This window comes from Bufo gargarizans, chromosome 2 (genome assembly GCF_014858855.1).
Source record: "Bufo gargarizans isolate SCDJY-AF-19 chromosome 2, ASM1485885v1, whole genome shotgun sequence".
Taxonomy (NCBI): Eukaryota; Metazoa; Chordata; class Amphibia; order Anura; family Bufonidae; genus Bufo; species Bufo gargarizans.
Window position 1 is genome coordinate 595,957,638 of NC_058081.1, and position 13,833 is coordinate 595,971,470.

At 43.4% G+C, this 13,833-nt stretch overlaps 1 protein-coding gene across 1 annotated transcript in view; it reads right to left on the reverse strand.

The window, feature by feature from the left end:
- ACAP3 (ArfGAP with coiled-coil, ankyrin repeat and PH domains 3) overlaps nt 1–13,833 on the reverse strand; it is a 90,728-nt gene that overhangs the window by 47,303 nt on the left and 29,592 nt on the right. The window contains exons 7-10 of the mRNA XM_044277553.1: nt 10,159–10,342; nt 9,849–9,893; nt 5,750–5,845; nt 2,415–2,489 (exon numbers count right to left, since the gene is read on the reverse strand). Coding sequence (XP_044133488.1) covers nt 2,415–2,489; nt 5,750–5,845; nt 9,849–9,893; nt 10,159–10,342 — 400 coding nt within the window. The remainder of the gene's footprint in view (nt 1–2,414; nt 2,490–5,749; nt 5,846–9,848; nt 9,894–10,158; nt 10,343–13,833) is intronic.

Consider the following 13,833-nt stretch of genomic DNA (forward strand, 5'->3'; position numbering starts at 1 on the left):
ATTTATATTTTTGGTTGTGGTTGGCTACCAGAGTGAGAACTTTTTGAACAAGTGCACTCTCCTCTAGAGAATAGTCTAATGCAGGAATCCTCAAACTGCGGCCCTCCAGCTGTTGTAAAACTACAACTCCCACAATGCCCTGCTGTAGGCTGATACCTGTAGGCTGTTCGGGTATGCTGGGAGTTGTAGTTTTTCAACAGCTGGAGGGCCGCAGTTTGAGGATGCCTGGTCTAATGAATTACAATCTGATCTCATAGGAATCTAAAGGGCTGAAGGGATTTACAAAGCTGACGGGATCTATTGTTCAGACAGATGTCGTTACATAGTCACACCGTATAATGGCGTCAGAAATACCAGGGCAGAAGATTACATTCTGGGGTCCAGGGTTATCAGAAATACAGAGACCATGAACAGAAAGATGAGGAGATAAGGGAAGAGGACTGCAACCAGACAAAACCCACAGATATTAGATTAATGGTCTCAGGTGTATTTCAGCCTCCAGACCCCGAACAAGTGGCAGCTCTTAGGTAGATGGACGATTCAGGTAAATTAATCGTCCATATGGTTTCTCCCCTGAGAGAAGCGGCGCCACAAATTTCCCCCCATGCACAATGCAAACACAAAACTGGGCGTACAGGTTTTGGCTGCAGCCATCTAGTGTCTACAGGCAGTAGGTTTGAGCAAATCCAGCTTCGGATCATAGATACAAAATCGATTCATTCAAACACCTTGTTTTAATGAAGTCTGGAGACCTGTCTCCGTACAGCGTTAAAATGTATTGGCTCCGTGAAGGCAAACTTCTATATTTTTAAAAACATTTCGGTACCTTGGTACCAAACCTGACTTCAGATTGCTATTTTAAAATGCATTTAAAGACTACCGAATTCATTCGCCAAAGTCTTGTGTGACTTCAGCTGACAAATTTTGCCTCTACGGAGGCAATACGTTTTAATGCTGTACGGTGGCAGCATTATAATCAAAGTGTTTGACCAAATCGACTTTGGATCTATGGTCCGAGGCTCGATTGACTCAACACTAATGGACAGCTGAAAGGGGTTGTCTGGTTTCCAATACTGATGACGTACCCTCAGGATATTTCATCAATATCAGATCGGCGGGTGTCTCTCCCCCCCCCCCCCCCCCCCCCCGGTCAATCAGCTGTTTGAAGGCAACACAGCGTTTGTACAAGAGCTGTGTTCTCTTCTCGGTTCACCTGCTCGTCGTGGACGTTGCAGTGGCCAGCAGGTGTAATTGCAGCTCCTCCGCATTCACTCCAAAATATATGAAGTAAATGGGACGGAATATGAGATTGGAAGGGGTCCGACTCCTGGGACCTGCCACCTATCAGTTGTTTGGGGAAGCTCTGGCGCTCACCAGCGCTCCAATGAATGCCGCAGCCTCCTCACAGCTCAACAAGCACAGCGCCATATATTAGATAGTGGCTGTGCTTGGTATTGCAGCTAGGCCATGTGACCGCTGAACGTGACATCACTGACCGAGTCAGCACTTCTAACCTATTGATCAAAACCTTTGATGTGTCAATATATCAAAAGTTTTTAAAAGTACAAGTACACTTTAAAAGGATTTTCCTGCTTTAGACAACCCCCATCTATACATATCTGTTTCTGTAAAAGTTGGGGTAACAACCAATAGCTGTGATACCAGCTCTCATTACTGTTGCTGGAAATGTCCAGCTTTTGTACACTAATAACCAATACTGCGTTATCATGTAGATTGTAAGCCTCACGGGCAGGGCCCTCTCTCCTTCTGTACAAGTCTGTAACTCGTCTTGTTCATGATTAGTGCAATTGTCTGTATTATGTATGTATAACCCTTATCATATGTACAGCGCTATGGGATGAATGGCGCTTTAATAACAAATAATAATAGTAATAAACATATACAGTCCTCAATATCTGATCAAGTTTTTTGAAGAGGCCGCAGAACTCTAGGGAATGCTGTGGGCTCTTCCTAGGCCAGGTAACATGCAGCTCAATGAAATGGGTCTGGGCTGCAATACCAGACCCAGCCACTATACCATGTAGGGCGCTGTGCTTGGTAAACTGTGAGGAGGCTGCAGCACTCCTCTTGAAACAGCTGATCGGCAGAGGTGTCAGGAGTCAGACCCCCACCGATCAGGATATTCTGAGGATATGTCATCGATATTGTACTCCAACAAAACCCTTGGAACCCAGCATCTGGTCATCCAGAAAGTCTGGTCATCCAGAATACATTGCCACAGTAAAGGAATTTTACTTGTAAATTCATCCCATAGAGCTATAATGACTTATCGAGTGATATTGATCAGTTCCATCCTAATGAATACTGGCTGACTCCGGCTGAGTCTACTTCATTACTAAATCAGCAGTAGAAGGTTATGATATATTTCATGGCTTCCAGCTCGGAGCACTCACCCTTTGCTGTATCGTGGCATGCTTGTGTTCCATCTCTCTTTTCTCTACAGCCGAGTCAATGACTAATTGGTCCAACTATGGAGAAATAACATGGAGTTACGGTAATATATTTCTGTTATGTGTGCGGTACAACACAGAACCATAGAAGAAAGGTGGCAGTAATGACCACATGGACCATCTGGTCTGCTATAGGTTTATCCCAGACACTGTACTGTAAGACTTCCCAACCACATTCCAAGCATGTATTTCTCTTTCAGTAAAATAATATTTTTTTTTACATTGTTTCTGATCTTAACCCCCTCCCCCCTCCCCAAACCAACAGCACCATGTGAAGGTGCAGGCAAAAAAAATCCTAAGAAATTTAAAGAAATGTGTCATCAGAAACGGACCTGCTGTTTAAATCACTTTTTTTTATGTCTAACAAATTTTAAATAATTTTTGATTTCCATGTATTCCCTAAAGTTAAACAAAAACAATAAAATCCTGCACTGGCCACTAAGGCCAATAATAAGCGTCACTTCTTGGTCTGTACAGATCACTTTATTGCAGTTATCTGCTTATCAGTCATTCTAATCCTGCCTGTAATGATATTACCTCTGTGTATAGATAAGATAGGATCCACCATTTACAATAGGCGATATCACATCTTCTCTATTCTTTCCTTGTACAATGACCTCTGCACAGGTCACAGAGCATGCCTAGAAGACTCTCCCATAGAAGTCAATGAGGTCTCCTCCTGACCATTGTGTCTATGGACCATGGACCATGGGGCTGCTGTAAAGCAATTAGTTTAATGCTTTCTAAATTCTATTAAGAACAGCTCAGACAAGATGGCCGCCCCCATAATCATGTTCAGGAAACAGAATAAAAAAAATCTGTAATCAGAAAATAAAAACTGATAAAAAATAAAAAATAAAAATATGTGTCACCATCTGGTTTTAACTGGCAGCTAAAATTTTTGGTGACACATTTCTGGTGAGAGAGAGAAAACTCTAAGGCCTCTTTCACACAGGCGTTGCGGGAAAATGTGCGGGTGCGTTGGGGGAACACGCGCAATTTTTCCGCGCGAGTGCAAAACATTGTAATGCGTTTTGCACTCGCGTGAGAAAAATCGTGCACGTTTGGTACCAAACCCAAACTTCTTCACAGAAGTTCGGGCTTGGGATCGGTGTTCTGTAGATTGTATTATTTTCCCTTATAACATGGTTATAAGGGAACATAATAGCATTCTGAATACAGAATGCATAGTATAATAGCGCTGGAGGGGTTAAAAAAACATAATTTTTTTTTTAACTCACCTTAATCCACTTGATCGCGAAGCCGGCATCTCCTTCTGTCTTCATCTTAGCTGTGTGCAGTAACAGGACCTGTGGTGACGTCACTCCGGTCATCATATGATCCATCACATGATCTTTTACCATGGTGATGGATCATGTGATGACCGGAGTGACGTCACCACAGGTCCTGTTCCTCCACACAGCTAAGATGAAGACAGAAGGAGATGCCGGCTTCGCAATCAAGTAGATTAAGGCGAGTTACATTTTATTTTATTTTTTAACCCCTCCAGCCCTATTGTACTATGTATTCTGTATTCGGAATGCTATTATTTTCCCTTATAACCATGTTATAAGGGAAAATAATAATGATCGGGTCTCCATCCCTATCGTCTCCTAGCAACCGTGCATGAATATCGCACCGCATCCGCACTTGCTTGCGGATGCTTGCGATTTTCATGCAACCCCCCTATTCATTTCTATGGGGCCTGCGTTACGTGAAAAACGCATAAGTGATGTGTGAAAATCACCGCTCATGTGAACAGCCCCATAGAAATGAATGGGTCCTGATTCAGTGCGGGTGCAATGCGTTCAACTCACGCATCGCATCCGCGCGGAATACTTGCCCGTGTGAAAGGGGCCTTTACCATAACTTTTAAGGGATGAATGATTCCAAAGAAGGCTACAGGTGTGTACAACTAAATGGATATGAATGTGCGATAACCGCTCCGCCCCCATTGACTATAATGGGGGCGGGGCGGAGTTCTGGCGGCAGCGCGGCAGACATGCCGAGAGGCGGCCGTTATAAAACTACGACATGTTGTTTTAAAAGGGTTGTCCAGCTTTTTTTTTACTTTTTTAAATTTCAACCCATCCTGCTGTACCTGTGGAAAACAATGATCTGATCTGCTCCTCGCTGCTCCATTCAAAGGTCTTGGACATGGTCATGTGCACCAATGGAGCCAATGACTGGTTTTAGCAGTGAGGTCTCTCCGACTGGCATGCGACTCGGGAGTGATGTACCGCTTGGAGACCTGTCACCGCTGAGGCCAGTCATTGGCTGCAGTGGTGTCCACGTTACCCCATCCATCTGGAAGTTTACAGACAGGGATCGGAAGACCAGTGAAGGGACCCAGAACAAAGCTGCAGAGAGCAGGCTTATCCACAGGTACAGCAGGCGGCCGTTCAAATTTAATACAGTAAAAAAAAAAAAAAGAAATCTGGAAACCTCCCTTAAGATAAAAACATGATTTGACCAGTAGATCCTCTTCTGACGAGACAATTTCTCATGGCTAGAAACCTAAGTAACCTGAGACAGACTGGTTGCTAGGGATATGATGCCTGACAACCCAATTAAACAGACTGTTGTTAAGGAGTGTATCCCTAGCAACCAGTCTCTCTGGATCTCATTTGATAAAATGACAGCTTTTACAGTAGGCATATCTCATAGACGTCTACAACCAGTGAGGCATCATCCAGTACACAGACCCCCCAATATACCAGCTATCCAGTCACTACAATGTCACAGAGAAGCGCAAAAACCTTCTGATGCCCTGATGACTTCTCATTAATCCACTAGGGCTCATGCACAGGAACTTGTTTTCTTTCCATGTCCGTTCCGTTTTTTTTGCGGACCGTATGCAGAACCATTCATTTCAATGGGTCCACAAATAAACCCGAAGTTACTCCATGTGCATTCTGTTTCTGCATGTCCGTCCCGCAAAAATATAGAACATGTCCTATTATTGTCCACATTACGGACAAGGATAGGACTGTTCTATTAGGGACCAGCTGTTCCGTTGCGCCAAATACGGAATGCACACGGGCGTCATCAGTATTTTTTTTGCGGACCGCAAAACACATACGGTCATGTGCAAGAGGCCTATGTATGGTAAGCTTCTCAGGAGACCATTCATGATGCTGCTCCCATACTTGGTCTGTTGTCACATTTACTCTCTTCAGGTTTATGACGTATTCCAACATGCGGGTAACAGGGTAAGGCCCATCACATGCAAGAACGTAGGACATGACGCTGAGATATCATCCCGCGGTTTCACGCACCTCTGAAGCCAGCTTCTTCATGTACGGATTCAGCTCATTTAGTAAACTATATCCTTGCTGGAAGAAAGTGTATTGGGCATGCATGAATGACAACATCTAGGGAAAAAAGAAGAAAATATGGGTTATGACTCCTGTTCAGCCTAGAAGAATGCATGTATTTAATGAATCCCTTCCTTTCCTATAAAGTGTATCTTCAGTATACATAGGAAGTACACTTTTCACAAAGAAAAGAAAACATCAAGCCCCCCCCCAAAAAAATAAAATAAATAGGACCCCACCTATCAGCAGTACAAAGGCGTCAACTAAGTCCAGTAAGTACCGCAGCCACAAGCATCCGCAAGCAATTATTTTTTTTCCGTAAAACCTCTATAATCCATTATTATTAGTGCTGGGCCAAAAGGCTGGGGTACAACCCATAAGATCACAAAGCAGAAGACCCCTATAATGTGAAATATTTTGACCAAGTAATATTAATAACCAGTGACCACCATGATTTTCCTTTATCGTTCCCACAGGCAGTGAATCCATATTAATATTGCTAGCGTTCACTACCCTACATAATTAGTAAATAAGTAAAGAATCATCAGAGACTTACATAGAGACCTTAAAATTATAAGGAGGTACACCACGTCACCTAAAGGGGTTGTCCCACAGTTCTCAAACCAGCACCTGGATCTGAACATTTTATTTATGTAATTAAATATTTTAGTATAATTATTCACTGAAATCTATCTGTATAGCGCCATCTGCTGTTTGCTCTACTTCCCTGCAGCGATAAAGTGGTGTGCATGCACCTAACCGCCGCAGCCAATCACTGGACTTGGTGGTGATCTTAGCATTTATGGCATGTGACCGCGGAGGCCTTTGACTGGCTGCAAAAAGTGACATGGATGTAGGACAGCACTGCAGGACACGTAAACAGAGACCAGTGGGGACCATTGGAGTGTGGCACTAGAATGGCACAGGATTGAACAGGTGAATATTGTTTGTTTTCTTTTTTAAATACTATTTTATGAACTTTCCTGCTGTTTGCCATTTTAATAAAAATCCTGGATAACCTCTAAAAAAAATGCAATGTGCATGCAGCCATCACTAGGGGGAGCTCACTGCCCATCAGTCTACACAGCTAGTACTCACTGTGAACGGTAAAAATCAGTTTTCAGTGAAGTCCCTCTAGTGGGAACCGCAGGTAAGCGCAAAGTCTAGGGCTAGCTTTAGAAGTTAGACACTTCCGGGTAAAAAAAATTATGGTTGCATTTTTTTCATTTTGGGCTCAAAATCATTATTTTTTTCAGATGTTCTTTATTAAAAATGTTCAGCAGTTTTTGTGATACATGCTGTTATAAGTGTCACGCCTTTTTCCTGCACCCTGATTGCTCCGTTGTGCCCTCAAGCGCAGTATAATTATTTATGCTACTAAATACTATGGCCACTTTCAGGGCAATGTTTTATGATTGCATTTTGCTCATTTTGGGCTAAAAATCCTTTTTTTCAATTGGTCTTTATTAAAAATGACTGCAGTTTTTGTGTTACATGCAGTTAAAAATCAGTCTATTTGCAGGCTGTCCCTCCTAAGTTCTGACAGCTCATGTACAGCTCTCATCTCTGATCTCCTGACCTCATAAACAATCATTTAAGCCATATCCTTATCAATTTGATCGGAGTGTTTATGAGGTCAGGAGATCAGAGCTACACATGAGCTGTCAGCTGACAGAACTCAGGAGGGACAGTCTGCAAATAGACTGATTTTTTATCCGCATGTAACACAAAAACTGCAGACATTATTTTTAGCCCAATATGCTAAAACATTGTCCCGAAAGCCTTAAATCCAATAAATAATAATTCTTCGCTAGAGGGCGCAACTGAGCAATCAGGGTGCAGGAAAAAGGTGTAACACTTATGTTATTGAGGTGCCACTCTCTCCTCTTGGAAACTTTCTGCCATTTAATAAGGGTCCATTCACACGTCCGTAAGTGTTCTGCGGATCCGCAAAACACAAACACCGGCAATGTGCATTCCGCAACTTGCGGACCGCACATCGCCGGCACTATAATAGAAAATGCCTAATCTTGTCTGCAATTGCGGACAAGAATAGGACATGTTCTATTTTTTGGCGGAAACGGAAGTGCGGATCCGCAAATGTGGATGCGGATCCGAAAATGAATAGGTCTGCACCCGTTCAGCAAAATTGCGGAATGGATGCGGACCCATTTTGCGGACGTGTGAATGGACCCTAAATCTCAACAGGTCATATGAGACAGGTCCCCGCATCCGTGACTCTTTTACACATATCTGGAGCAAGGCATATTTCTTCTAGTCTTTCTGATTGGCTCTTTAGGGGCCGCTTTCTGGCACATCTGTGCTATAACTAACTATTTGGGCTTTACTATGGCATTGCACAGATGCCCTAATCAGTGGGGACAGGTTTCCCACTAAAGTGATGAACAGGTTTATTTACGCTGCCAATACACTGAATAACCACATATGCTCCAATTACAGGTTTATCGCCAAACTGGATATTGATCCCGGTGATTGTTCTGTCCAATGGCAGGCTGGTCTGGGGTGTCGTCTGCATAGCTTATGGAAATCCTTAGCAATTCATTACTTCCTGGCTTTACACAGTGTGACAGTGTTAATTATTTTACAAAATCAATAGCAGATGAATAAATCAGGAGTTGTTTCCAATTAAAACCAGAAGCCTGAATCTTAGATGACAACAAGGCGGCCAACACTGCACGCGGTATAGTAGGCTACAAATAACACAACGGGTACAAAACCAGAATCAAAGAGGGCCTGCTGCAGACAGAGGACCATTGTCCAACAGAAAGACCATTTCTAGAGAGAAGAAAAAGCTATTTCTATATCGACATGTCTGTCGGGAACATTTTTGAGACGTGCATCGGATGTGAGCACACACTCAAAGCTGGAGAATTCTGGAGCAAACCTTCTAGTGGTTGTACAGAATTATAAAAAGGGTCTGGTTTATGTCCATGGGTTCCACCTACTTAAGACTGAGCTGTAATACCAGGCATAGTCCATAGACCAGAGGGGCGCTGTTTTTGGAAAATATTCCTGTACAACCCCACTAGAATGAAGCGCCACATAATGCTGCAATGTGCTGAAGAGAAAAAGTCCTCACTTTCACAGAATACAGGCACCCTAAAAGAGGCACATGTTCTGCTGATGCTGCTGGGTGAGCATCTGTGGAGTACTTGATATCCCCAACACCTATTACCTGTATCATTTATTAGGGATTTGAGTACTGGAAGTACCGTATATATTCAGAAAAAAACTGAAAATGTAGTTCCATAAAAGATTAAAGAGAATCTGTCACCGGGATCTTGAACTATTACCAGAGGGGCGCGGTTTTTGGAAACCCCACTAGAATGAAGCGCCACATAATAATGCAAAGTAATGAAAAGCATCCTAGTAATACATGACGAGTACTGCAGATAAGGAGTTCAGAACGCTATTTTTTATTTCCTTACTGCGCCCTATGCCCCCAACTGACAGTGCTCTAAGCGGTGCTGAAATACACAGTCGGGACTCCTGCGCTCACATAATGGAGAGGACTCCTGTAGGCATGCACAGCAGTCCTGACAGTGTATTTCAGCGCAGCTTTGAGCTGGGGAATGGAGGGGAGTAGCAGCTATCTGGACTCCTTTCTTTAGTACTACTCATGTATTGCTGCAGATAGTCCAAGATAGTGGTAGAGTTTCATTCTAAAGACATCAGTTACATATGAGCAAATGAACGTGGACTGAATGAATGAAGGAGGAAGGACCTAGACAAGGGCATGTAGAAGATACAGTCCCCTAGCCGGACTTTGAGAGGTTCCATACAGTGACTGGTATCCAGCTAAAAAGAACATTTGAGAAGAGTTTTGTACGATGCTATCAGTCAGCTGTGCTCGGCCAATCCCTACTACTGAGAGAAATATCAGCAAAGCTGATTGGCTGATAGTAGCTGAGAAGAAGGCTGTCCTTACAATGTTCCTCCCACTGTCCTTTTCAGCTGAATGCCTAGCACAGTATACAGACCCTACGATATAGGGGGTGTGAAATGGTGAGAATTTCCCTCTAACTTAAAGAATACTTACAGCATCCAGAACTTCAAACTTCTTTTTGGCTTGTAAGACATTTATCTAAAAAAAATAAAAAAAAATAATAATAATTATTTTTCTTATATTTGCTGTACCATAGGCCATAATACCCCTGATCCCCTCACAAACAACAGGAGCGTCTGTACTGGCCAAGCATGCATGCTTATTTCAATAGGGGTAATGGGCACAACGGCTACCAAGCACCTCTGGTGAGTCTCCTGAGGATCGGGCATGTTGGAATCTATAGGCCTGTGGTCAGAGAGCCCATTCTCTACATTCATTATATGACTAAAAACAGGAATCTCACTTGTAGTACATAGTCCAGGGCCAGGTGCCGGAAGCATTTCCTTGTAATTGTCAGGGTACCCGTAGCTTCTTCTACCTCGTGTGGTTTATGGCGGGGGGCCTGAGCATTTTTCACTAGTGCAATATCCAAGTCTTCTCTCACTTTGTCAAAATGCTTCTTCGATTCCTTGAACTTTCTCACATCTCTGAAATGAACACAGATAATATATATATATAAATATAATATATATATATATATATATATATATATATATATATATATATATAGAGATAGATAGAGAGAGAGAGAGAGAGAGAGAGAGAGAGAGAGACACAAATCAAAGTGAAAACTGACTAAGGCCTCGTCCACATTTCCGTTTCTGCATTTTCCACGGACAGCACAAGTACCCATTGATTTAAATGTCCCCACATTTCAGTATTTTTTTACTGAACGTTGGTCCATAAAACATGCACTACTTTGAGCCGTGATGCGGACTAAGCACGCCCATATAAGTCTACGGGTCCGTGAAAATCACGGACGCAACACGGATGTCTGTTTTTCACTGAAGACTGATAGGAGATTCTTTGGAAATTAATTTTCAGCTGAGCAACGTCAGTAATTTACGGATGACACACGGATGGTAAAAACGGACGCACGGACCAACCACGGATCCTTCATGGACATCTTCACAGATGTGGACGAGGCCTGAGTGTGCCCATAGACATAAGAGGCTTTTCAGGCTTTTCTGATCTCATAAATCTCAACTCTCTGCTTTAATAACAATTGTTTATTGCATTATAGAAGGTGCGGGGGTCTCTACACAGGAGGAATCCCTAGAACGTGGCCCCTGCACATATGTTCCAGAGTTCTGACCATAGCAGATTAATAATTATTTTCCAGCATAGGAACAGGAAACGGGAATTGCCTGAGCCAGCATATGCCAGACACTGACAGCGCCCTATGGATCCCATTGACTAAATAGGCATGCATACCAGCATTTAGTCATTTTTTTCCCCCCAGAATCTGAGGCTCCTGCCAGAACCTCCAACGCAGATGTGAACATAGCCTAACCTAGCATAAAGCTCCAAAACTCCACCTAGTGGTGGCTGCTCGCAATCAGAATTTTGTTATTCTAAAGAGATGCCTCTCCAAATGACCAGCATATATTATACATACTGCCCATTTTCTTGGAGAGGACTACCTGCTTGAAGACCAAAGAGGTCCAAGGGCTGCATTACCTACAGAGATGTAGCTGATTACATGCAGTGATCTCCTCCACAGTATGGGGAGGAGCGATTGCTAACGCCACCGCTTGTCCCTATACTGAATCCTTGTTTGCTGGCAGCAGAGCGTGATTACACTGCACAATTTGCTGCCGACAAACAAGGATTTTTGAGCATGCTTAAAAATCTTGATTGCCCAATGAATAAGCGTTTGCTCATTCATCAGGTCATCGGCGGCAGTATTACACTGCCAGATCATCGCTAACTAGCCTTACTTCGAACGCTTGTTAGCAATCAGCTTGCCGACAATCTATTAAAAGGGGTTAACTAGGAGTTTAAAGGGATTATCCTATCACAATTATTACTGTCTGGGTCATAAAGATTGTATCATATGGGCATAACTACTATGGGGGGCACATATCTGGACAAAAATACTGTGAAGGTTGTCCAATGAGGGCAATGGGGTACAATTTATTTTTAAGTATTGGGGGTGCCAGAGAAAGGATCCGCCCCGGGTGCCAAACACCCTAGGCATGCCACTGGTAAACCTATGAGCTCGACCCTGGAACTTCCAGTGGCACTGGGGGAAAGCAGAGGCAAGTTCTATATGATTGCGTTCTTTAAATATTTTGTCACCATCTAACAGTAGATATGGCTGGTGGCAGTTGGAAATGGAAGTGATCATGTGCATCAGTGAGGTGACCAGAGAAATATGGAATAGAAACAGCAGGTGGCGCTATACACGTACATTTTATGAAAAAACTCAGACGCTACACTCATTTTTTTTAGGCCCCTTTCACACGGGCGAGATTTCCGCACGGGTGCAATGCGTGAGTTGAACGCATTGCACCCGCACTGAATCCGGACCTATTCATTTCTATGGGGCTGTGCACATGAGCGATGATTTTCACGCATCACTTTTGCGTTGCGTGAAAATCGCAGCATGCTCTATATTGTGCGTTTTTCACGCAGGCCCCATAGAAGTGAATGGGGCTGCGTGAAAATCGCAAGCATGCTCCTCTTTGTGCATTTTTCACATAACGCAGGCCCCATAGAAATGAATGGGGTTGCGTGAAAATCGCAAGCATCCGCAAGCAAGTGCGGATGCGGTGCGATTTTCACGCACGGTTGCTAGGTGACGATCGGGATGGGGACCCGATCATTATTATTTTCCCTTATAACATGGTTATAAGGGAAAATAATAGCATTCTGAATACAGAATGCATAGTACAATAGGGCTGGAGGGGTTAATTTTTTTTTTATTTAATTCACCTTAATCCACTTGTTCGCGCAGCCGGCATCTCTTCTGTCTTCTTTTGTGAGGAATAGGACCTTTGATGATATCACTACGTACATCACATGGTCCGTCACATGAACCATTACCATAGTGATGGATCATGTGATGAGCGTAGTGAAGTCATCAAAGGTCCTATTCCTCACAAAAGAAGACAGAAGAGATGTCGGCTGCACGAACAAGTGGATTAAGGTGAATTAAATTAAAAAAAATTTAACCCCTCCAGCCCTATTGTACTATGCATTCTGTATTCAGAATGCTATTATTTTCCCTTATAACCATGTTATAAGGGGAAATTATACAATGTACACTACAACTAACCCAAACCTGAACGTCTGTGAAGACGTTCGGGTCTGGGTACCACAGTCAGCTTTTTATCACGCGCGTGCAAAACACATTGTCACCCGCAAACGCAGCGGATGAAATCTACTGTATTTCCGTTATGAATTCAGCCACAAAATTCCGAAATGTCCGGATTTTGCTGCTGCGGATTTACAGCGGATGCGCCGTGGATGAGCTGCCGATCCCCATCCTGTGCTTCACTGATCACAGAGCTGAACCGCCAGCACGGATATATCAAGAAGAGCGGCAAAATGTATTGACCCCAAAAATGATCTGCCGACCTTGACGAGCAGAATCACAGAGGTGGTCTTATCTCTCCCCTCCGCCTGCTCTTATGGGACCATATATTTCCCTACGTATAGGCTGACATCTTGTATACGCCGCACTGTTCGAGTGTAAACCATGGACACGTCTGACTGGAGAGGCGCACAGGAAGGAAGGAAGAAAAGTAAGCGTGGAAGATGTCAAGAGAGTTTAAGTCCCCCTCCCCCATAAACACAGAGCTTCTGCTTCTGACAGATTCTCACTTAATTACCCGTTACTATGGAAACTGTCTCCCTCCGCCTGCCAGCGATGGAGCCGCTCTGTGGCCTACATACATCCATGGAGCTGGAGAACCTGCTCAGCTGCTGCAGAGGACGGCAGGAGCCTCACAGCAAGGAAATGACTTCTCCCACATGGAAGTTCTCTCTCACAAATTATTCAGATTATTAAATTAACGTTATTTTTAATTATTATATATTTTTTTATTATTAAATAAACTTACGTACAAATACAAGAGAGGATGCAGCTCGCCTGACATTGCAGATGTCCTATGCCCTCTGTTACCTGACGTAT